Source organism: Cyprinus carpio, unplaced genomic scaffold (assembly GCF_018340385.1).
Source record: "Cyprinus carpio isolate SPL01 unplaced genomic scaffold, ASM1834038v1 S000006637, whole genome shotgun sequence".
Taxonomy (NCBI): domain Eukaryota; kingdom Metazoa; phylum Chordata; class Actinopteri; order Cypriniformes; family Cyprinidae; genus Cyprinus; species Cyprinus carpio.
In genome coordinates this window covers 81,458-106,118 of record NW_024879266.1, presented here as the reverse complement: position 1 = coordinate 106,118, position 24,661 = coordinate 81,458, and the positions used below count along the sequence as shown (strand labels likewise).

The 24,661-nt window shown below is 35.4% G+C and overlaps 2 protein-coding genes across 2 annotated transcripts; both read right to left on the bottom strand.

Annotated features, from left to right (window-relative positions):
- Positions 1-4,798: 4,798 nt before the first annotated feature.
- On the bottom strand, positions 4,799-5,644 carry LOC122144303 (transmembrane protein 132C-like). Its single transcript, XM_042755101.1, has one exon. The coding sequence runs from the start codon at positions 5,642-5,644 to the stop codon at positions 4,799-4,801; it is 846 nt and encodes a 281-aa protein (XP_042611035.1).
- Positions 5,645-5,817: 173 nt separating this feature from the next.
- LOC122144302 (transmembrane protein 132D-like) lies at positions 5,818-24,233 on the bottom strand. Its single transcript, XM_042755100.1, has 7 exons — positions 24,099-24,233; positions 20,705-20,894; positions 18,156-18,299; positions 11,830-12,035; positions 10,244-10,508; positions 9,935-10,126; positions 5,818-6,177 (listed from the first exon to the last, which is right to left on the bottom strand). The coding sequence occupies exons 1-7, from the start codon at positions 24,230-24,232 to the stop codon at positions 5,818-5,820; spliced, it is 1,491 nt and encodes a 496-aa protein (XP_042611034.1). The 5' UTR covers position 24,233.
- Positions 24,234-24,661: the final 428 nt, after the last annotated feature.

Below are 24,661 nucleotides of genomic sequence, written 5' to 3'. Positions count from 1 at the left end.
ATTTATTTAGCATTTTTTTGTGTTATGTCAGGTATTGCAGCAAAAAAATAACTAAATAAATAAAATGCATTAAACACTGCATATGCCAGCTTTTCCTGTTTTTCATGCTGTCCTATACTGACCTAATGAAAAATATAATGGTGAATCAATGCTACAGCCTCATGCACAGTGAACCTGTGCGAATGTATTGTTATTATGATAACCAGTGTGGACGCACTAGAAAAAAACAACTGATGTCTGCACAGAAAAAATAAAATAAATATCAGATCTGGCCACATATAGCTTCCAGTTTGAAAAGTCAGATTTAAGAAAAAAATCAGTCACAAACACCCCAAAACTGTCACTTTCTTTTGTCATTTAATTAACCTAGAAGCATTTTTCTTCTGATTTCTTAGTGCCAAATATTTGTTTAAACTTGTCTAGCATGAGTCACATCTGTGTGCTGCACTAAGCCTTGATCTCTGCCTTTTAAGTAGCCTAAAATGAGAGGTTTAAGCATGGACTTTATTTTGAGGAACAAAGAACCTCGCTAAGGCTTACAAGGTCTCTGATGATTAGTTATGTGCTTCACTACATGAAAAAAGTCAGGTCTAGTTCTCTAGATGCATTACATTAATCAAAAGTGACAGTAAAGACATAGAATGTAACAAAAGATTTCAAATATAATATATATAATATCTATATATATATATATATATCATACACACACACACACACACACCACACACACACACACACACACACACACACACACTATATATATATATATATATATTCACAAAAATATAGCACAACTTTTTTAAAGACTGATAATAATAATTCTAAAGGATCATGTGACTGATGACTGTAGTAATTATGCTTAAAAATGTAGCTTTGCATCACAGGAATAAATTAAATGAATAAAACTATTATTTCAAAACAATAAAAATCTAACTGACCCTAGACTTTTGAACAGTAGTGTATATCACCCTAAAGTGGTTTATTTGTTGACATTGATCAGCTGACTAAGTTTACCTGCATATTACACATTTGTGTAATTTAATCTGTGACACATTTCTGTCAAACACACTTTGGTTTCATCATGGTATTGTGAGAAAGACAGAGGCCTCAAGTATATTTACTCCCATGGATGCGAGTAAATATACGGTAGCAGGGGGGCATTGGAAGCTGAAGGTGTTTTAAGTCAAACAAAGTTGCAACATGGGCAGTTGACATGATGAGTAATTTCACTGTCCTCAGAGAATAAGGCTTGTATATTTTCATTAATTAGACACATAGCCATTTTGTCCATAAATTTTAAATGATGTATTTGTAATTGTTTTATACTACCGTTCAAAAATTTGGCATCAGTAAGACTTTTGTAAATGCTTTCTTATGCTCACAAATGCTGGGTTTTGACTTTAGCAAAAAAAAAAATATAAATTATTACAACTAAATGTTCAGCAGTCATTACTCCAGTCTTCAGTATCACATCATACTTCAAAAATGATTCTAAAGAAACATTTCTTATTATTATCAAACATTAATTTATATTATCTTATTATTAATATTAGTTTGTGGAAACAAATATGTTTTTTCAGGATTCTTTGTTAAATAAAAAGTTCAAAAGTTTTTACCGTCATTTCAATTTAATGCATATTTGCTTACTAATAGTATTCATTACTTAAAAAAAAAAAAAATGCATTTCCTTGTAAAAATCTTACTGACCCAAAAGTTTTGAAAGGTTGTGTGTTTGTGTATATAAACATCAAATAGACTTTTTAAAAATAGATAATGTCATGGATAACAGACAAAAAAAAAAAAAAAAAAAAAAGCCTCAACAATATTTTCAATATTCTTGTTTCTACAGGAATTTGTAAGCTTGTCCAGAAAGCTGCTGGATGACCGTAGGCTCCAGGAAAGACTGGCGAGAAATGGAAAGAATTACATTACAGCTTGCCACAACCCAATGGTTGACTTCTTATGTTTCACCAGGTATGAAAGGAACACACATTTTACTATACATTTACTCAGTGCTTAAATTATAATTTATCAGGTTTTGGAACAACGATGGGTGACAGATCTGCTACTTTTTCTTTTATGAGGGGAAGTAATTTATCTAGAAGCGTGTGCCTGACACTGCAAACCGCCGAGCTCTTGCTGTGTGCACAGACAGCTGCATGTTTGCAAGTGTTTGCGTTCTACTTTTGTTGTGTTGTGGTGTTTGTTTTTAGTGATGACTGGGTATAAATGTGTCAGTGTTACCACAGTGGTTGTGAGTTTTCTGGGTTAAGATTATGTTGACATTACTTTTGCTAGCAAGAAAGATTCCTACTCTTTGGAGGATCTCAGCTTGAACTGAACCGACAGCTTGTATTCATGTGTACATACTATATGGGATATGACATGACAGGCAAGACATGAAAACTAAAAATGGCTAAAATGTACTATACTTCATTGTTCTAAAGAAATGTAATCCAGTTTCAGAGGTACTACATTTAGCTTGTTTGGTACAAATTATGCCCTGTTTTTACTGTAGTAAAAATTAGAGCTTTAAAATTTTTAAACTGTGTCAAGGCCGAGATTTACAGGCTTAATAAACTCCAAAAACAGTTATCTGTTAGTCTTAAGCTGATTCAGCTGCCAAACTGGTTTTTCTCTAAAGCCCAGATGAAGAACAGAGATGCTCTCTGTAGAATAAATGAAACAAGATTTTTTTTATGGACACATTTTACTCTTCGGAGGATTTTTAATTTATTCATGAAAGTTACTTTGTTCAGGGATTAAGGTTTGTGTTTGGTTATTCTGTTTGTAACTAAGACTATGTCTCAAATCTTAAACACTGATTTTTTATTTATTTTTTTTTTTTATTGTATCTACATTTCTTTCAATTTCATGGCACAATAAAATATACTGTAAACACTTGTATATAAACTTTTTGTTAAATTTCTGTTCAACTATAGAGGTAAAATATATACATTAGTGGTGCTCTGAACTCATGGACATTTTTGGCCTGTGTGTGTTCTCAGCCATATGTTTGCACCATAATATTGCTATATTGTGCAATATTTACCAACTCCAACTTTGCGGTGATGTGGAGCTTTGTATGGTTAAGTGCCACTCATTTTCATCAGAAAATGTAAAATATGTTTTTATTACTATACTATTTTCATTTACCTCCACACATGGAGTTACAACAAATGTTTTACCAAAATGAACACCTGGAACACACCAACAGTGTTTTATTTTTCAGTATTGAAAGATAACAGATTACAAAAGATAAAAACCACCATTAATTTATAACGAAATGGTTTCTATTTCTTACCATAGCACAAAGCACTGAATGTGGCCTTATCATGTGGCTTCTTAATGGAAAACGAAACACTTGACTGTACATACAAATGCAGAGTGGTAAAATATCTTCAAACACAGTGAACTTTTATCTGTACAATAATCACATGCGCGTTTCTATAAAAAAATGGAAGGATGCAGAGTAACAGTCAAACAGAAGATATCAGTGTAATGAAGTGTCATCTCAGTTTGGCTCTATAGAAAGAATGACAATTTACTTTCTTAAAGGGATACTCCACCCAAAAATTAAAATTTTGTCATTAATCACTTACCCCCATGTCGTTCCAAACCCGTAAAAGCTCTGTTTGTCTTCGGAACACAATTTAAGATATTTTGGATGAAAAACCTGGAGGCTTGAGACTGTACCATAGACTGCCAAGTAAATAGCAGTGTCAAGGTCCGTAAAACGTATAAAAGTCGTCTTCAGAATACTCCATCTGCCATCAGACGTGCGATCTGGATTATATGAAGCAAGGGGAACACTTTTTGTAAGCAAAGAAAACAAAAATAACGACTTTATTCAATAATTCCTTTGTCAACGGTCTCCTTTGTCTCTCCATATCACCGTATGTGGTGTATGCTCTTCTGTATCATCCGCGCCACAAGGATGTGCTGTTTCTACATGTATTTAGCTTTGACTTGAAATAAAACAGTGCATCCTTGTGGCGCGGATGAGCCACAGAAGAGCATACACAGCATACGGTGATATGGAGAGACTCAGAGGAGACCGTTGACAAAGGAATTATTGATTAAAGTCATTATTTTTGTTTTCTTTGCTTACAAAAAGTGTTCCCGCTGCTTCATTTAACCCAGATTGCATGTCTGATGGCAGATGGAGTATTCTGAAGATGACTTTTATGGACCTTGACACTGCTGTTTACTTGGCAGTCTATGGGACAGTCTCAAGCCTCCAGGTTTTTCATCCAAAATATCTTTAAATTGTGTTCTCGAAGATGAACAGAGCTTTGATGGGTTTGGAACGACATAGGGGTAAGTTATTAATGACAAAATTTTCATTTTTGGGTTGATTATCCCTTCAAATCTTTAAATTCCCCAATGAAACTCAATGAGAAAGACAAAAAAAAAAAAATGAGCTTAGCTAATAACCCCAAGATGTTTTTTGTTTTTTTGTTTTTTGGCGGGGTGGTGGGGTAATTTTAATAATCCTCAAAAATAGCAAGATTATGTTCTCTCCCTTTTATCGTGATCAGTAATAATCAAGGCAGAATCAATCTTTTACAAAGTCTACTCTCAAAGATGTCCTTATGAAAGCCATGAAGTTGTACTGATTATCTTGTCCATAATCCTGTGTAGCACAGACCTACAGAATGACTTTTCCAAAGAAAGAAGGCATTCAGGTGACCATAGGTTGGAGCTTAACTCTCCAGGACAGGTAACCAGAGTCCCTAGCCCTGGTATAGAGATATACATTATGGATGCATAAATCAGGCTGCATGTGAGCCAACAATCATAACTGTTGCAAAGACTCAGCAGCTGGCACCTCAGGTGTCATACAACTGTCTTCCTTTCCCACCCAGTTAATTCCATGTCCATTCTCTTGTGGTAAAGTTTTGGGAGGAGTTTGCAGATCCAAGGATGTGAAGGTGGTGAACTGGACCCTTTTCCTCTTACTAGTAGGTGAATGTAGGGATTCACTTCGGACTGGTTTTGCTTTAGGGGATCCTACACATGAAACATTAGAGTCATTTGATGCAGAAGACACCTGACAAGAGGTCCTTCGAGTGAGAGTGCCACAAGGCTCCATATTGGGTCCTATGTCGATCACAGACGTATTATGAGCATCCTGCTGTAATGGGCTTCCAGTGACATTCATAACCAGCTCAGCATCTGTTCCCAGCCATACCCAGTCATGCCGGTGACCAGTCTGCTCAGAAACTTGACCAGGTGTCTGCTTGTGCCTAAATTTAACCAAGTATGACACACAGTTTACCATAAATACTATGATAGCCAAGCAAAAGACTCCCAGTAATGCATACATCCCGATCTCCAGGTCCGTAAGTGGATGGTTTGATAGTGGTCCCTTAATGTCATCATCATCTCTATAGACATTTTCTGGCTCCTGATTGGGGATTTCCACTTGGGGAGGGTAGTTATTGTAGTTCATTAAGTTTCCAGAAGCCTTCCCAGTGCTTAACATTGAACCCTCAGGAACCTCATTCCTACTCCTGGAAATTCCTGTTTGACCATCGTTGCCAGCTTTTCCTGTACTAAAGAAATTTCCACTATTTAAAATATTCCCAGGTTTACTAACTCCAGCAGAGGCATCGTTTAGCCCGTCCCATTCCCAAATCATTTGCAATGCTGCCAACAGTTGAGTCTCGTGCTGTCGACCTGGCTGTGGGGGTAATCTTCATCGAGGCCCTTTCCTCTTGCTCAGACTCTGAATTTCTGCTTGAAACTTGTTCTTGCTGCTGCAGCTTCTTTTCAGAGTCTGCCTCCTCTCCTTCATCACCACGCTCACTCCTGTTATTTTTCCCCAGTGACACCAGCAAATAGTCCTGTGCTGTTTCCCGTGTCATTATTGTTGATGCTGCTGTTTTCAGGACGTTTGCTGTTTGTCTGGAACTTTACCGTTAAGCTCCCAGTGCCTACAGCTAAAGTGCTTTTGCGCTTGGATTTCTGACAGACCTCACAAATGGTCATCTCGGCTCTCACCAGCGTTCCTTGGCCTTCACCTTCTGCCACAACAGTCATAGATGAGTCCTGCACAGAGATCACACCCTCATCCAGTGATGTCACAGCCAGGCGGTAGTGAGTAGGATCATAAATGTCCAGTGGGGTGAGGGAGCCATCGCTAAATTGTAGCCAGGAGCTCAACATTGCCTTCTGCAATGAGAATAAAATAGAATTTTGCTGTGTCCTTGAAAGTAAAAGTACAACTAAATGCAAAATGGAAAAGAAGCAAATATATATATATATATATATATATATATATATATATATATATATATATATATATACTGCTCAAAAAAAAAATAAAGGAACACTTTGAAAACACATCAGATCTCAATGGGGAAAAATATCATGCAGGATATCTATACTGATATGGACTGGGTAATTCATTAGGAATGAATGAAGATGCCACGTTGTTTAATGGAAATGAAAATTATCAACCTACAGAGGGCTGAATTCAAAGACACTCAAAGTTAAAGTGAAAAAAGGATGCACCAGGCTAGTCCATTAAGCTGAAATTTCATTGCAGCAACTCCAAAATGGTACTCAGTAGTTTGTATGGCCCCCACGTGCTTGTACGCATGCCTGACAACATCAGGGCACGCTCCTTATGAGACGAAGGATGGTGTTCTGGGGTATTCCCTCCCAGATCTGGACCAGGGCATCACTGAGCTCCTGGACAGTCTGAGGTGCAACCTGGTGACATCAGATGGACTGAAACATAATGTCCAAGAGGTGTTCTATTGGATTTAGGTCAGGCAAGCGTGGGGGGCATTCAATGGTATCATTTCCTTGATCCTCCAGGAACTGACTGCATACTTTCGCCATATGAGGCCGGGCATTGTCGTGCACCAGGAGGAACAAGGACCCAATGCACCAGCGTAGGGTCTGACAACGGGTCCAAGGATTCCATCTCGATACCTAATGGCAGTAAGTGTGCCATTGTCTAGCCTGTAGCGGTCTCTGTGTCCCTCCATGGATATGCCTTGGAGTTACAGGCAGCATAACATTCTCCACCGCATTTCCAGACCCTTTTACATCAGTCACACGTGCTCAGGGTGAACCTACTCTCATCTGTGAAAAGCACAGAGCGCCAGAGGCGGATCTGCCAATTCTGGTGTTCAATGGCAAATGCCAATCAAGCTACACGGTGCCAGGCAGTGAGCACAGAGCCCACTAGAGGACGTCAGGCTACCCTCATGAAGTCTGTTTCTGATTGTTTACTCAGAGGCATTCACACCAGTGGCCTGCTGGCGGTCATTTTGTAGGGCTCTGGCAGTGCTCATCCTGTTCCTCCTTGCACACGAAGGGGCTGAAACCGGTCCTGCTGATGGGTTAAGGACCTTCTACTGCCCTGTCCAACTCTCCTAGAGTAACTGCCTGTCTCCTGGAATCTCCTACATGCTCTTGAGGACTGTGCTGGGAGACACAGCAAACCTTCTGGCAATGGCACATATTGATGCACCATCCTGGAGGAGTTGGACTGCCTGTGCAACCTTTATAGTGTCCAGGTATCGCCTCATGCTACCTGTAGTGACACTGCCCATAGCCAAATGCAAAACTAGTGAAAAACAATCAGAAAAGATGAGTAGGGAAAAAAAATGTCAGTGGTCTCCACCTGTAAAACCATTCCTGTTTTAAAGATGTTCTAATGGTTGCCCATCTAGTGCACCTGTTGTTAATTTTATTAACACCAAAGCAGCTGAAATGAATTAACAATCCCCTCTGCTACGTAACTGACCAGATCAATATCCTAGAAGTTTAATTTACTTGATGCTATACTCTGATTAAAAAGTGTTCCTTAAATTTTTTGAGCAGTGTATATATATATATATATATATATATATATATATAATGTATATGTGTGTGTCTGTTGTAGTGTGTGTGTGTGTATATGTATATGTGTGCAAATTTTAGTCTGTTCACCAGAGTATTAGTTTTCAATTTTTAGAAATTGAGATTTATACATCATCTGAAATAAGCTTTCCATTGATGTATGGTTTGTTAGGATCAGACAATATTTGGCCGAGATACAACTTTTTGAAAATCTGGAATCTGAGGGTGCAAAAACATCAAAATACTGAGAAAATCACCTTAAACATTGTCCAAATGAATTATTAAAAATGCATGTTACTAATAAGAAATTAAGTTTTGATATATTTACAGTAGGAAATTTACAAAATATCTTCATAGAACATTATCTTTACTTAATATCCTAATTAGGACGGGCAAAAAAAAAAAAAAAAAAATTCGATTAATCGTTTTTTTTTTTAAATGATGTCAATTCGATATTGATTCTCAAAAGCCACAAATCGATCTTTTCCGGTATTTATTTCAGCAAACATTTAAAAGATCTGATTTATGTGAAGATTTTCATTAGGCTTCTCCACTAGATGTCAACCTCTTATTTACCTTGTGCAATTTTAGAACAGAAAGGCTGTCACTCATTCAGTGCTTATCGTGGCAGAGATACTGTTGACAAGAACAAAGCATTTGATAACACGCTTAAAGGCGCCATAATTTCCGAAATGAATGAATGAATGAATGAATGGCAGATGGTGCAACGCACTGTTTTGTTTACACAAGAGCGGACGACGCTCGTGGTGTTTTCAGCCTCTGTCATCTCACTATGATGATATGAATACACGAATTTCATCCCCAGCTGCACTGAGAGTCTTTTCATTAGCATCTTACCGTTTAATTTGACAAAACTACCGTCATATCACACACACAGCAGCTGCAAGTTCCTCACTGCAACCCTTCCAAATAAAGGAAAGTTGATTATTAAATATAATTTTATTAAATATTTATTGTTTAAAAGTTGTAAAATCACACAAATCAGTGTTTTAGACATTTATAGATGCCCCAAATTTTGGTTAACGATAAAGAAAGTGCTGTTAAATTTTAGTGCTGAGTAAAAAATATTGTATCTCGATTATGATCAATTCCCATTTTTACAAAACAATATAAATTCTTAAATCCCAAGAATCCATTAGTCTAGCCTGTTATCAGTTAATGGATGGAACATTGAAGGGCACCTCCCATCCAATAAATCGCAATAAGCATTGTGCTTTGGTACTTTTAATATGAAACAAAGTCTCAGATTTCAAATTATGTTCATTGTATTGCAGTATTCAAACAATAAATGCTGCTTTGTCACTGTTTAATGTGGAGTGATCGCTGTAGCGCGATGTGCCTCAATTCAATAATAGCGGCAGCGCAAGGTGCATGTGAACTGATCATCTCCTCCACATTAATACCAGTTTCAGCACAAAATAAACATGACTAAAGATCCGAAGGTAAGTTAAAAGAAAGAGCACAACTTTACAACCCATATCTCATTTTTTGTAATCGTCAGTGTTTCAGCCGTGCAAAGATATCAATATAACGGCTTTTAAACAATGTCATGTAACGTCACATTTACCTCAAAAAGAAACATATTCGGTGACCATAATCTCATTAGTCAGCTAGAAAAATAAATGTAGAGAGGGGCATTTTGCTAAATATATGCAACATATAATATATTCATTACAATTTTTACTGTTCTTCAATGTTTAATTTATATATTTTTATGAAAGCCACCATTTAAAGTTTAAAATATATAAAAAAACAAATTGAAGTAAAAATATTTGTTTATAAAAGTGTAATTTAAGCAGTTGTATAGCCTAAAAAATCAGCCAGTTTTAACCTTCAATATTATAGTAGTACTAACTGACTCTCATGTATATTTTACAGCATTAGTTGTGAGATTTTTTTTCCTTCAGAAAATTTTGCATGTGTACCAGATATACATCCAAAATAATCTATATTGAATCGAATCGAAATTGGAATCGAATCAAATTGCAAGCTTGTGAATGAGAATCTAATCGAATTGTGAAATTTGTGTCAAAACCCAGCCCTATTAAATTACCTGTTTAGGATTGCTGAGCACTTCCTGTGTGGTTGCTGTGGCACTGATGACTCTGTTACTTCCTGTGCTGAGCTGCAGGTTGAGTGTGAGACCACTGACCAACTGCAGGCCCAGTTCAGTGATGGTCACTCGATCATCCACAACCCTCACCGTTTTCTCAGCCAGGATAGAATCTGACAGCGGGGAAAGGACCTGAACAATGGGAGACACCTGGTTATTAAGGCCTGCATGAGATCAATACTGATTTATGTATGGCCTGCTCCAATACTCTTGTCGTATTAAGGCCAAACTCAATAGATCCCATTTTACCTTTACAGACGTGGTGCCCACATCTTGTCCTGACAGAACCCTTCCTGCCTGCAGACGGGCAATATTAGTGTCCTCCACCTTCAGGAAGTACCGCACCAGCCTGGTCACATCCACCTGCCAATCTGAGCCCAGGAAGAAGGCCTGTGGTTCCCGAGGGTCTGACTGCTCTGCCACAAAGTGTGTGAGGACTCGTACCAGAGCATGCTGGAACTGCAGCATACAACCCCGGCCCTTACGCTCTTCCTCACTGCTCCAGCCTGGTTTGCTGTCAGGGACATACAGATGTTACCGACAACCCACTTTAAAAAAAAAAAAATAAATTGAAAGTGACGTGACATACAGCCAAGTATGGTGACCCATACTCAGAATTCATGCTCTGCATTTAAGCCATTCAAAGTGCACACACACAGCAGTGAACACACACACACAGCATGAACACACCCCCGGAGCAGTGGGCAGCCATTTGCCCGGAGAGCAGTTGGGGGTTCGGTGCCTTGCTCAAGGGCACATCAGTCGTGGTATTGCCGGCCCGAGACTCGAACCCACAACCTTAGGGTTAGGAGGCAAACTCTCTAACCACTAGCCCACGACTTCCCGACTTAGTGTAATTCCATCTGTCACCTTTCATGGTCTTCATAACAGCTTAGGTAAGGCCTCATTTGGAAATTAAACCACACACACATATTTGTATACTTTAAAATAATGTCCACATTGCCTTCAGAGAAGTCAAAACAGGAGTTCAAAACAGTAATGAGCACACGTTGAATAAAACTGAATTAATGAGAGGGTGTTTCTGCCCCATGTAATCTATTATGCAACAGTATTTTAAACTACACATAATCTTACACAATCTTATTCACAATTTTTCCACAATTCATACTTTACCCTGTCCGAATGAGGATTTAAAATTTAAAAGCATTTTCTAGCTACAATGTTCTAACGCTCACAACTGGATTGTGTTAATGCTATTTTTCTCTTTTCAGAGATCTTTACAATCAATGGAATAATTTTTATTACATAAATAGTTATTACATAACTATTGTCTTTTACATGTCTTGAAAATTTCAGATTATTTCCTGTTTTTGTAACCCATGTCTATTACAGATAATGTATGTTAATTAGGGTATTAAAGACACTCCAAGCTAGTAGTTAAATTTTTTGACTCAAAGGTCCCCAATATTGGCTAGGATATTTCATCTGATATAACTGCTTTAATTATGACAGTTTTAAAATATTATTTTTATTATCATAAATGGTTACATCTTTTTTTTTCTTTCTTTTTTTCTTCCTGTGGCCCATTTAGAAGTTTAATGAGGCCCCTATTTTGATAACAACTGTTCTAAGCATTGCCACAATGTCACAAAAGAAAAGAAAGTAAAAAGAAAGCAATAGGTAAGTAAATAAAAAAAGTGCAGAGAGATTTACAAAAGAACAAAAAACAATGTCCAGGTAGACAGGATACTTAAATGCATTGTAAGCTGATTACATTAACATTCCTTTATTCGTTTTCAGAATAAATGCTACTTACAATATAGATGTTACATAGAAAATGTGCATTTGTATGTAGTCAGGTATGTTTTTTGTACCTTTTGGTGGACAGGATGGGGATCCTCCAGCTTTTGATCTGACTAAGCTCTGTATCAGACACCTCTATATCCAGCGGCAGACGAGGGAACCACACCTTCATCTCCAGCTGAGTGCTCAGGTAACTGTAGGTGAAGTTCACCAGCATCCGCAGTCGCCCCTGGGTTTTTTTTCCATTCACATAAACAAAGTCGCATCTGTCGGACACCTGAGGGCATCCAAATATGTTGTTTTATGTTATTTATAACTCTGAATGAACAGGCTGTTAACATTGTAGTTTTCATGTTCTACTGGATTGGAATGGACTTGTGTAAGAGGATTTGTTGGTGCTTAGTCCCAGTAAAAACATGACTTTTGAGACCAAGCATAATTTAGATTCAGATCAACATTTACAATTGTTTCAACTGCTTGAGACTGAATTGCTCTAGTAGTTATTTCCTTTATTAATGAACACAATTTGAAAGTTCTACTTTCAAAAAGTAGAAATCTACAAAATGGAGAAGCAGTTGATCCTTGCTTACTCTATAGCTCTTATACTGCATTTTCAGTGTAAACTTTAGATGTTTACTGTCAGTTTTGAAAAAAAAGTCACTTAACAATTCAGCATGGGCTTACCAAATGCAAGCTGCCACATTATTAAATCAACTGTTTAATTTATGATGCAATTAAACTTTAACAAGATTGAGGAAAGCATTCAGGGGTGACTTTGTCTGACATCCTGGTGTGGAAGAGCAAGTTTGCTTCAACAGTTAAGAGAATATGTACTTATAGGTTAAAGGGGATAGCTCACCCAAAAATGAAAATTACTTTTTATGATGGATGGATGCACTTTTTTGGGATTCATAGTATCAACCACCATTCACTGCCATTATAAGGCATGGAAGAGCCAGGATATTTTTTTATATACCTCTGATTGTATTTGTCCAAAAGAAATCAGTCATATACACCTAGGATGGCTTGAGGGTGAGTAAATCATGGGGTAATTTTCATTTTTGGGTGAACTATCCCTTTAATGTGTTTACTGTATGTGTCACTATGGCTTGTGTTGATTGGCAGTTTTAGACATGCTCAGCTATAAACACTAGGATTATTTACATATACAGGGTTTACATGGATAGCAAATTATGGATGCATAAGATGTCAGAATCTATAATACAGTATTTATGGTTTTTATCCTATTAGTCGACACACATGGACCCAGTGCTGTGGATTTCCATTGAATATAATATCCATTATAGTCCTATATAAATATGATATGTAGATTCCATCTGGGCCTATATATATATATATATATATATATATATATATATATATATATATATATATATATATATATATATATATATATATATATATATATATATATATATATATATATATAGGCCCAGATGGAATCTACATATATTTCTGTTTAATGTAATATAAATACTGAATGTTATATAATTATTGTATGTGTATGCATCATGTTTTCCTGAAAGTGTTTTGTTTTATAAAAATTTACATTTGGGTGCTGTTTGGAATATGAGTGTGTGCTAGACAGCGAGTGAAGCCTTTTATGCCTAATGCATTGACATCACCTCTGAGGCTCTATACGTACTGTGTTCCAAACTGACAGGCAGCAGCAAGAAACAGTAGCAGGGGGAGGAAGTAGTTTGCAGAACTTTACATCTACCCAGGTAAAAAAAAAAAAATCCATAGTTTTTCTGATAAAGTTGCATAAATCGAAGAGAGAGATGGATAGATGCATTGACAGATTAGAATAGAATAGGAAACTATTTGTAATCAACCATTATTTATTACATCCCCCTTCTGAAATACTTGATTCTGATTGGTCATTCATGGGTTTTTTCTTAAAAATGTGTTCTTTTGCAAAGGAGTGGAATTTTTAAAAGTCTGATCATTGGTGTTTTCTCTCACTCTATAATTGGTGCATTTCCCAAAAGCATAGTTAGCTACCTATGGGTTGTTCCGTTGTTACAAACATAGTTCAATGATTCAGTGTTTCCCAAAACCATAGTTTCAACAGCATAGCAAAATAGTCTACTTGGAACTCCATCTTTCAACTCGTGGAACAAGAAGCATAGTGTCTTCTTAGTATGACATATGACTTAAATAGATCATACTCTTGACCAAAATAATCATCCCACAGCAGATTTCTTTCACCAGTGAGGTAAAAACTTGGAGTGGATCTGGAGCAGAGTGACTATAGAACACTTTGAATGAGAGAGGTCACTCTGCTCCACTTGTATAGGCTCTTCCTGACTGGCTTTTGGTCTGTGTGCTGGTTGGAAAACATGCAGGGCTTGATGTTTTGCTTTTTTCTGGAACTATTTTCATTGGTGGATAAGAAATATTAATATAGTCTTGATATTAATTATTTAAAAAATATAAAAGCAATATTAAATGCTGTTCCAAACCATGTACTGTTATTTTTTTACATGGAAACTACCAAGAGTAGAAGTATACTGTACAAAAACCACCATTAATCAGAAGAATCTGCACACAGTACATACAACAATTCATACCGTCAATGCTATGTCAAGCTCCAAAAGAAAAAAATAAAATAAAAGTTACCCATACAATCTGTGTGATAAAGTCTTCTGAAGCCATGCGACAGCTTTTAGGTTGTGTTCTTCTGATAACAGCACACTGGTTTGGAACAACTTGAGTATATCATGGCAAAAATGTAAATCTTTTGAGAAACTATTCCAAAAATGAGTCTCGTTATGTTTCTTGCTCATGCATAATCTATTCATCTTGTTAAAGTCTGGATATTTTTTTACTGAACATAAAAATAAATGCATTTCTGTGTAATTCTAAGAAATGAGGCCAGAACGTGATTTTGTCCTTGAATGAGACAGGGCTGAAGTTTTTTTTAAGACTCTGATCTTGGCTGTAGTCACAGTATGGTGCTGAGAGCTGTCCTTTCAGATTAACTTCTCAACAAGGAGGATACAGGCCTCCTGAGTGAGGAGGTCACAACATGGCTTAAAGGGATAGTTCACCCAAAAATGAAAATTCTGTCATTAATTACTCGCCCCTCACGTCGTTCCAAACCCGTAAGACCCTTCGTTCATCTACAGAACACAAATTAAGATATTTTTGATGAAATCCAAGAGGTTTCTGACCCTGCATAGACAGTAACACAACTGAAAAGTTTTATGGCCCTGGAAAAGTAGTAATAACATTGTTAAAATAGTCCATGTGACATCAATGGTTCAATTGTAATGTTACGATGCTAAGAGAATACTTTTTGTGTGCAAAGAAAACAAAAATAACAACTTTATTCAACAATTTCCTCTCTTCTGTGTTATTTTTTTGTTATGTTATGTGTAATTATTTGTGTATTCAACAATTTCTTCCTCTGCTTTTAAACAAGGCATGGCACATCCGGGTTCTACGTCAGAACGCCGGCTCCTGCATCAGCAGCACCACACGTATGCGTCATGGTACTCTCGTGAATGGCGACGGAGACTGAGAAGAAAGAGTAGAAATCATTACGGTTGAACCACTGATATCACATGGACTATTTTAACAACAACCTTTCTGAGCTGTAAAATTTTAAAGTTGCCTTGCTGTCTATGAAGGGTCAGAAAGCTCTCAGATTTCATCAAAAAATATCTTAATTTGTGTTCCAAAGATGAACGAAGGTCTCATGGGTTTGGAACGACATGAGGGTGAGTAACTGACAAAATTTTCATTTTTGGGTGAACTAACCCTTTTAATGAATTTCAGAGGACTGTCCCGAGAACACAGTCTCTAAGAGTGGCATATACAAGAGAAGATTTATTGATGTTCTTTTGAGACCTTTTGCCTCTGTCTGTCTGACAATGATGTGCAAAAACACAGACACTCAATCTTGCACATCTATCAATCTTTCGTCTTTGGGTTCATGACAAATATGAAAAAAGGTGCCAAATTCTTAGAAATGTAATGTTAGTGTCATGTGGTTCTGAAAAAAATAAAACAATATATATATATATATAAAAATGCTAAAAATGTCATGTGATGTGTACAGATTATAGTAATTATTTACAAAACATTATTAAAATATGCTTTTCAAGGTAAAACCTTTTTGTTTTTTAATGTTAGGAGCAACGATTAACGCGTATACGCGTTTTGGGGTATTTTCTCCTGATAACCCCGAAAAGAACTTAAATTACACTTTCAGTTTTGATCGTACAGATAAGAGCAATACATCAATCGAATCTGTAAAGGGCCTACTTTTTTTGTATACAGACATAATAACAACAAAAACTTTGTGCACTTATAAAATAAAGATAACAAACTAGGAGTGCTGTCTGCAGCCTTTGTCTGCGATGATCTTCAGTTACAAACGCGTCATTAAAAAGAACTGTAACTCAGTGAATACTCAACACAGAGACATGAGAAGAGATATCTATAGAAAGCCTGACATGTCTACTTTTAAACTAAACAAGTGCTGCCGAAACAAATATTTCTGTGATAAAGTAATCCATATGAAAACAACGTGATGTCCGTTTTTCACGTCTCCCTTCATTATCTTATAATGCGACAACGCCCCCGCGCCCGAGCGGGCTTTTGAGATTCAAATGATTCACTGAAGCGCGCGCGGCTTTTAAATACGCCCACACAACAGAAGACAACGCAGCGAGACTGTTCTTCAAGTTTTTTTATTTTACTGTTTGGTTCACGATGAGAGGAATAAGAAAATAATTCACCCCAAAAAGATGTGATGTGGTTGAGGATTTGAGATTTGGATTTCCTCAGAAAAAAAGAATGAAGCACTTTATCCAGCAGAGATCATAAACAGGAGTAAGTCTCTTTTTATTTATTTATATTCTTGTACTAGTTTTCACATAACGTGTAAACATTTTACTAGTTAGACTTTTTCCAAAGACTTTTTTCAAAACTATAATTCCTGCACTAAATGTATAATCAAGTGAAATATTATGAAGTTTCAATAACAATATACAATACTATACCATTCAAAAGCTTGATGTAAATAATATAAATGTACCAATAAATGTAACTGTCACAAATGTAACAAACAATTCTGTTCTTTCAATTTATCCCCCCTAAAAAAAAAACCTGAAAAAAATATTCTCAGCTCTTTCAGCATTAATAATAATAATAATAATAATGATAATAATAACACTAAATGTTTTTTTTGTAGAAACATAAGATTGTTAAAAGGATTTCTGAAGGATTGTGTGTACTGGAGTAATGATGCAAAAAAATTCAGTTTGAAAGTCAGCTTTGATTGTTCCTAATAAACTGTTTTAACTGCACTCACAAGTGAATATTTAATTATGTTGTGGGATAATTAAATATATTCTAAATATACAACAATAAAATTATATAGATTACATTTATTTGTCCTCACATTCTTTTCTTGTAACTCATCCCTCTCAGTGACACAGGTGACTGAATGGCTCATTATGCAGCTCATTATGCAGGCCTTTGTCTTCTCAGGTGTGAATTCATGATAGTTTGACGCCTACTAGCATATGACTTTTACCAACAAAAAAGTGTCTTAGAAAATTTAAATCAATATATTGTTTTCTGTAAGTGAGTAAACAAGATGATTTTTCACATCATTTAGAAAAAAAAAAAATCTAGGTTACAAGCTCGAGTTCTCAAAAGTCCCGGACACCAATTTTCTGTATGTGTTTTATTGCCTTATTCAAGTGATTTAACATTTTTAGTTTTTCACTAACCACGTATAACATTTTTTTTCTCAAAAACACAATCATGTACATACATGCTGCTCACAATATTATTATAGCCCAGTTTGTGCTGATTACAGTGAGATTAGACTTTAGACATTTTAGCGATTTATAAGAAACTGAAAAAAGCACAAAGGTCAGGGCATGACAAAACTTCTCCAGGCCCCCCAAAAATACCCTTAGACTCCAGAGGGTTAAATATCATGAATTATTAATTCAAAAACACCATGTTTCTACTGAGTCACACAACATGATCTGAGTTAATCTTGTCATAAAAAGTCAAAATTTTAAGATTGACACATAGTCATGAAGATCTGCAGGGCTTTCTCTATATGATATCATTTTTCTGTTATGAAATTTCATTTCCAAACATTGATTTGTGGACAAAAGTTTTCTTAAATGTTAATAAGCAGTAATTTTTTTTTTGTTAAAATAATTAATGAATCTATAAAATAATAATAAAATGTATGCAAACCCTTTAATATCGTTTTCTTTTCAATAAATATTTTAATAAGGCTGTTGATATCTTCCTTATGATATCAGAATGTATAATTTTTGACTTAATGCCTTTAAAAGAAATTAAATTAAAGACTTGCGCATCATAGGAGAGGTGACTGTACCTTAAGAACATCTTCATCTGTGGAGCTGCAGTCAGCAAACTCAGAGACATCTGTTACAGAACCATCTTGTTCCACAGCAATGGTTCGTACTCCCACCGTAACCCTCTTACCAGTCAGCACAGCAGTGTTCAACAGCTCTGTGTCCTACACAGGGGTCAGGGATCAATGTTAAATTTTGGATCTAAATACTGAGCGAAGCTCAAACTTTTAGCACTCCTACAAATAGAGGTCAGAGATTTTACCATGTTATGATAACACTATGCAATCTAGTGATGAAATTAATATCAATATCAGTGCACTTTTTTACACCATTTCATAGGTAAACATAGTATGTTCAGGGACAATATTATTATTATGTTCGTAAATTGTACCGTTTGAACGGCGCACATGGCCACCCTACACAAACCGCATTATTAATTTAATAAAAAATTATATCTCTGTGATTTCTGGGATTTTATCGCTAACGAAAATTAGACAATATTTTGCTGTGTGTTATTGTGCTGATATCTTATTTCTAAGTGTGCTGACAGCTGAGGCTTTTTTTTTTTAACCTTTATTCCATTTTTTTCTAAAAGTCTGCACCATCTTTTAAGTCAGACACTTGCATTTGGGCCTGTTACCAAGCAAATGCAATCAGTATCAACAAAATTGATCTTTGCAATGCAGTAGAAAACAGAAAATGAATCTGAAGTGCCCTTTAGATGTTTTTACACACTGTTTAATGGAGCTCTGAGGGACATGGAATACTTTAACCTGGAGTTACAAATTAATAAATAATGTTTTGATTTTTTAAACCATAAAACATTGAAAACTGATGTTTGAAATTGTTTAAAAAATGAAATGGTACCTTAAATGTGAAATTAAAACAGCCAGTAGGTGGCAGCGAGTCACTGTTAATAAGTGAGTCATTGCGATTGAACCGAATCATTTAAACGGTTGATTCATTCAGGGAACGAAACACTATCAGGTTGCTCAGAGACGCAAAACAGTGGCTGTGTTTTGGAATGATTTTTGTTTTTAGAAATAGAGCGCAAAAATCTGAATATGTTGTCTAAAAAACGTAAAACTCTTGATATTAACTTCTTGTTTATTGAACTGTTGTATAAAATCAATGTCACATTTGCAATTATGCAGACTTCTGGAGAAAAACTCTTCGTGTGATAGTAACTATATTAAATGATATATAAATATATATAGATCTAAAATTAATAGATTTAAAATAGATATAAATTAATAGTAGCCACTGCAAATCATCCTAGGGGTGGCCACAGGGGTGGCCAGAGTTTATACAGCCCCTTGGGGGCACCCCTGAGACACAAAAGCGGATTTTAGGTTGAAATGAACTGTGTCAAATCTATTTAGATAATCTGGGCAAGAGATGTACTACCTGGACTGATACAACTGTATGTAATCAAAGTCATTTTGATGAGAACAAGTGAAAAGCAAAAAACTGATTGTTTTACGGGACAAAACCCCATTTCCCAATTGTCTACAGTGACTGGGAATCACCAGCTTAGTGGGTTAAACCTCTGAACTTTAAAGATCCTGACAGATGCAAAATGCCAGCTCACATAAATGAAACAGGCTTTCATGAAACAAAGGTCACTTAATTTAACTTTATGTAATACATTAAAAATAAGCATAAGCTATATCAATATGTTTTACTAAAAAATAAAAAAAAAAAAGGAATTTGCCATTACCATTAGGCTTATCAAGCAGCACTGTTTTGTTCATGAATAAAAAGAGTTAAATTATTTCTTATCCAATATAATGATCTCTGAAATGAGAAAATCCCTTGCCCTGTAAAACCGCCTAAAAAGCGACTAGCAGTACCCAGTAACACTTTAGGGGCCAATTCTTAATTAACTAGTTGCTTATTGGTTTGCATATTACTAGCATATTGGCTGTTTATTAGTACTTATAAAGCACATATCAATGCATTATTCTGCATGACCATACTTTAGATCCCTCAATCTGAACCCATACCTAAACTTAACAACTACCTTACTAGCTATTAATTAGCAGCAAATTATGAGTTTACAGAGAAGTAATAGTTAATAGTTAATTAATGGGGAGAATTTGTTCCTCAAACTAAAGTGTGACCAACATTTATTATACTTAAGTTTAATTTTGTATAAGTCCATTAAAAGTAGACTGAAAGTATACACTCCTAAAGAAGTTCTGGAAAACATATTAGGTTTTTTTTTTTTTTTTTGGCCATTTTCTGTCCTGTGCTGTTTTCAGATTTCTGGGACAGTGTCCAGCTGTATAGAAAATCTGATTGATTATGCCTAAATCTGCTCATGTTTGGACACAATCCAAAGGTCAACATGATTGGTCTTGCAGATGACATTTACAAGCTCTGTCACAGTGTAGAGCCCTTGGTACCCTGCTGGATCAATTCTGTCTTTCAAAATGCTTATGAATACGTAATGAAGATGCTTTACTGTCCCAGATAGAAACTTCAGATAGAGACTTATTACCCTTTTTTTATAAAGAGATTTTTGTTGTTGTTGTTTTGCCATCTTTAATGAATTACCATAGCCTACCATAACTAGAGGAGCCAGGCCCACAAAGTCCCTCTGAGTGGTGTAGATCCTCATGGTGCCTTCAGATGCCCCCATCATTTTGACTTCGTCTGGAAGTGTCAACTCCCACTTAATCACCTGAATCTCTGATTGACTACTGACATCCTCCACTTCAAAATCCACCTGAAGAACTGCTTGAAGTTTGTTTAATCTGAAAAAGAAAGTGCCATTAAACACCTCACACCATATACTGTAAAACCTTTTAATCTTCTGTGATCAAATTGTCAAACTGCTGCATTTGCAGGTTGCTCTGTTACATTCCAAATCATCGAGTGCAACTATTGACTTTAAGTCAATAATTATATATTGATCATACTGTTGTTGCCATTCACAATCCATACTATTTTTGTCATATTTCAGAGTGAAAATAAGTAGGGCAGGATGTGATTTTGTTCATCAGAAATTGATTATATGGTAAAAAGTAAATAGGGCCAATTTTGATTTCATGTTGACTTTAAAAGATGCAAAGCTTGTGGTATCAACCTTTCATGGGATCACCATAATCTGATGCATCGGTCTCAAATCTTAGTTTTAAAATGCACAGCTTTCATGCTCTGGGGATGAACTTAAGAGTTCTGATGGCTATTTTGAGTAGACAGCATTTTTGTATAAATGCATGCATGGATATGATTGTACAGACAAGAAGGCAATTATTTCATAAACTGTGATTGACATAGAAATGACTTTTGAAAAAAAGGCCTTGATAAAATAAGCTAGTTATCCTGTGTTCCATAGGACCATGATTTACCACATATGAAACAAAACTTAATGAATGAATGATATCCAACAATATCCAAATATATATATATATGTGTGTGTGTGTGTGTGTGTGTGTGTGTGTGTGTGTCTTTGTCATACAAACAGAATTATCTATTACTATTCTTAAAACTGATTAAAGTTGAAATGTTTAAATCACAGAATATTGTAACATTAATCCTACATTACTGCTTGAATACGGATGTCTACCATAGTTCATTTTTTTTTCTGTTTTTTTTTTTTTTTTTACGCATCAAGCACTTTTCAAAAATATAAAGCAAATTACTGACGGATACACGTCTTTGCCTCAGCAGCAAGGATAGCAGGCTATCCTTTATTCAGAAATCACTTTCACCTCCTTTAAAGTCTTAAATGCTTACTGGAATACAAATGCTTTAAAATGTGAATTAGACACCACAAATTTCATTTCTGAACATATTTAACAAAACAAACCATCCTAATCCTTGTCAACGAGGGAGGGAAATGCAAAACAAGGACAATGCGACATTCTCTCAAAAAGACATAGATACTTAAGCATGTTACAGACCATAGAGAGAAACTGCATTTCGTTGCCTTGTACCTTACATGTGCAATGACAATAAAGTTGAATCTAATCTAATCTAATATAATAACACTCCAATTACTTAAAAATATTTAAACATTTTTAAAACAAGTTGAAGTTTCTTCTGAAGCAAATGTGAAGAACATTTTATAGACCAATTTGGAGTAGACATCACAGTTTACATCACATGCAGCTGGCAGAAAAACCACTGGGAACATGTGGAGGGAAACGGGTAAAATCCATGGAATAAGAGAGAAAAAAAAAAAAAAATATATATATATATTTATAATATATATATATATATATATATATAATATATATATATATATATATATATATATATATATTTATTTTTTTGCCTTTGGATGTCAGAAAACGGAAGGCAAATAATTTATATAGAATATTGTCATCAAAGATGCCATTTGAAGCTAAATGTAGACTTGAAGGTGAACGCAAAGTTTAAATGGACAGACTATGGATGAAACCTGCTATGATTACTCTACTCTACATAATATTCACATATGCAGTTTTATAGGGGACAATATTGTATTAGCCCTACAGTTACAGCATGAAATAGCCAACTATTTAACATTTACCTATTTTATCTCACAATTCTACTTTTTTTTTTTTTCTAGCAAATGCAAGTTTAAATCTCCTACTTTAGTTCAGACTTTAAAACTCAATTTAACTCAACAATTGCAAATTTGTCAAAGGATTTTGAGGAAAAAAAGCCCGAAGTGTTGGATTATAAACTCATGATTTTTGAGGGGAAAAGAGAGAATGATGACTTGATTTTTCTTATCAGAATTGTGAGATATAATCTCATAATTGCAAAAAAAAAAGTCAGAATTTTAAAATTCAAACTCAAAGTTACCTTTTTTATTATTTTATTCCATGGCTTCCATAGACTGCTACTTTAAAATGACATTTTCTACCACCAGATAGGCTCCTCCCACAAAATAACTCCAGCACTGTTTGCAAACACCAAATTGTTCTATAGGTTTATGCTTAAAAAGAACAAATAAAGCTTGACACCAGATGGTTAAACGTTATTGCATATATAGCATAGAAAGGTGTAGTTAATTCTGAGAAAATGAATTTTCTTAACTTAAAAGGATAGTTCCCCCCAAAATTAAAATTATGTCATTATGACATTATTATGTCATGTTTTCTGATAACAGCAGCTGTAGTGAGATGTCTGAGGTCACTCTGAATCCTTCACTAGTTGTTAAAAAAGTGTAAAGGTTATAACTTACAGTACATTAAGTTATAAGGTTCCATCTAGTCCATGGTGGACCCTGTCATATGCGACATTGAGCGATGATTCAGCATAAAGCTCTTAGATGCATGTGTTCCTCCTTTATATATTATGATTTCTAGTGAAATCAGAAAATAAAATGCAACCAAATAGATAGCAAAGATATGGCTTTTTTATTTTTATTTTTTATTTTTATTTTTTAATGCTGTCAGTCAAACAAGATTCTAACTCATGATTTAGTGACTCTGTTCTCAAGGCAAGAAATGCTACATCATCTCATGCTCAAATCAAAGGCTGAAATCCTAGAATCATTTCGGACTACAACCATAAATAGTGAGGAGAATTAAGGTTAGGCTTTCACTAATAGGATTCTGACACACACAGACACACACACACACTGCTGTACAACCCTGACCTTTGTGCTCCTATCTAATGCATGCATAGTAAACCATGCACATACGTGCAGAGCTCAGTGGCAAACATATATGTGCACATGTGTAGTGAGGTCAGTTAGCCATTCTCTGGTGGTTTTGTGGTTAATTCAATTGAAAGCAAAAATCCAAAGAAAGTGCTTTTATTAAACAGATAAGGACTAATAAACAAATTACCGGAATAATTTGTCCAATCTGCTTTAGAATGTAAAATCACTGTTTCCATGGACAATATTTCCTGTCTGGCAGTGTTTAATTAGAGTCCCCAATGACAGTAAGTTGGTTAATCATTAACTAATCATCTAATTAAAAGTAATTAATTAAATTTTCCTTAATAGACACACTCACCTTTTCACGTTCATAGATGACTTTCTCTGACAGATTACTCCAGCACTTCCATCTGGGCCTGTGTCAAGGGTGATGTCCCATAGTAGTGTGTTGCTAGGTGTGGCTGTACGGAAGCGCACTCCCTTTTTTACCATGGCTCTGTTGAGAATAAAAAAACACAAACTGAAGGAATATCCTAATTATATTTAGTATCTAGTATCACTTCAACAAGTTTGTGGAGTTATGAATAGATTTCAGAGTGTTTAATGCTAAAACAAACAAACAAGTTAGTTACTGGGTTAAACTAATAACCCAACAGGTCTTTCACACTATCTCACACATTGTTATGAAAAAGAATTTGAGTTGGAAAATCGAAATAATATACTCGTTATACTGTGATAATGTGGTGTACCCCAGGGCTTAATTATGTGCCCTTTTAACCTTTATAGGTTTCCACTGGTGTAATTAATTAGTGTAACATCTCCTTCAAGTATGTAACATATGTTTATCAGTTTTTGCATATTCTGGAAATCAAATCCTTGTCTTGCCATAGCTAGCAACATGCTCTGCTGTTTGAGCTACAG

Coding starts and splice junctions, on each gene's coding strand:
- LOC122144303 (XM_042755101.1), bottom strand. CDS start 5,644: ATGATTTGGGAATGGGACGGGCTAAACGATGCCTCTGCTGGAGTTAGT.
- LOC122144302 (XM_042755100.1), bottom strand. CDS start 24,232: ATGGTAAAAAAGGGAGTGCGCTTCCGTACAGCCACACCTAGCAACACA. Junction 20,895..24,098: donor TCATCTATGAACGTGAAAAG/GTGAGTGTGTCT, acceptor TTTCTTTTTCAG/ATTAAACAAACTTCAAGCAG. Junction 10,127..10,243: donor TGGGCACCACGTCTGTAAAG/GTAAAATGGGAT, acceptor CCCATTGTTCAG/GTCCTTTCCCCGCTGTCAGA.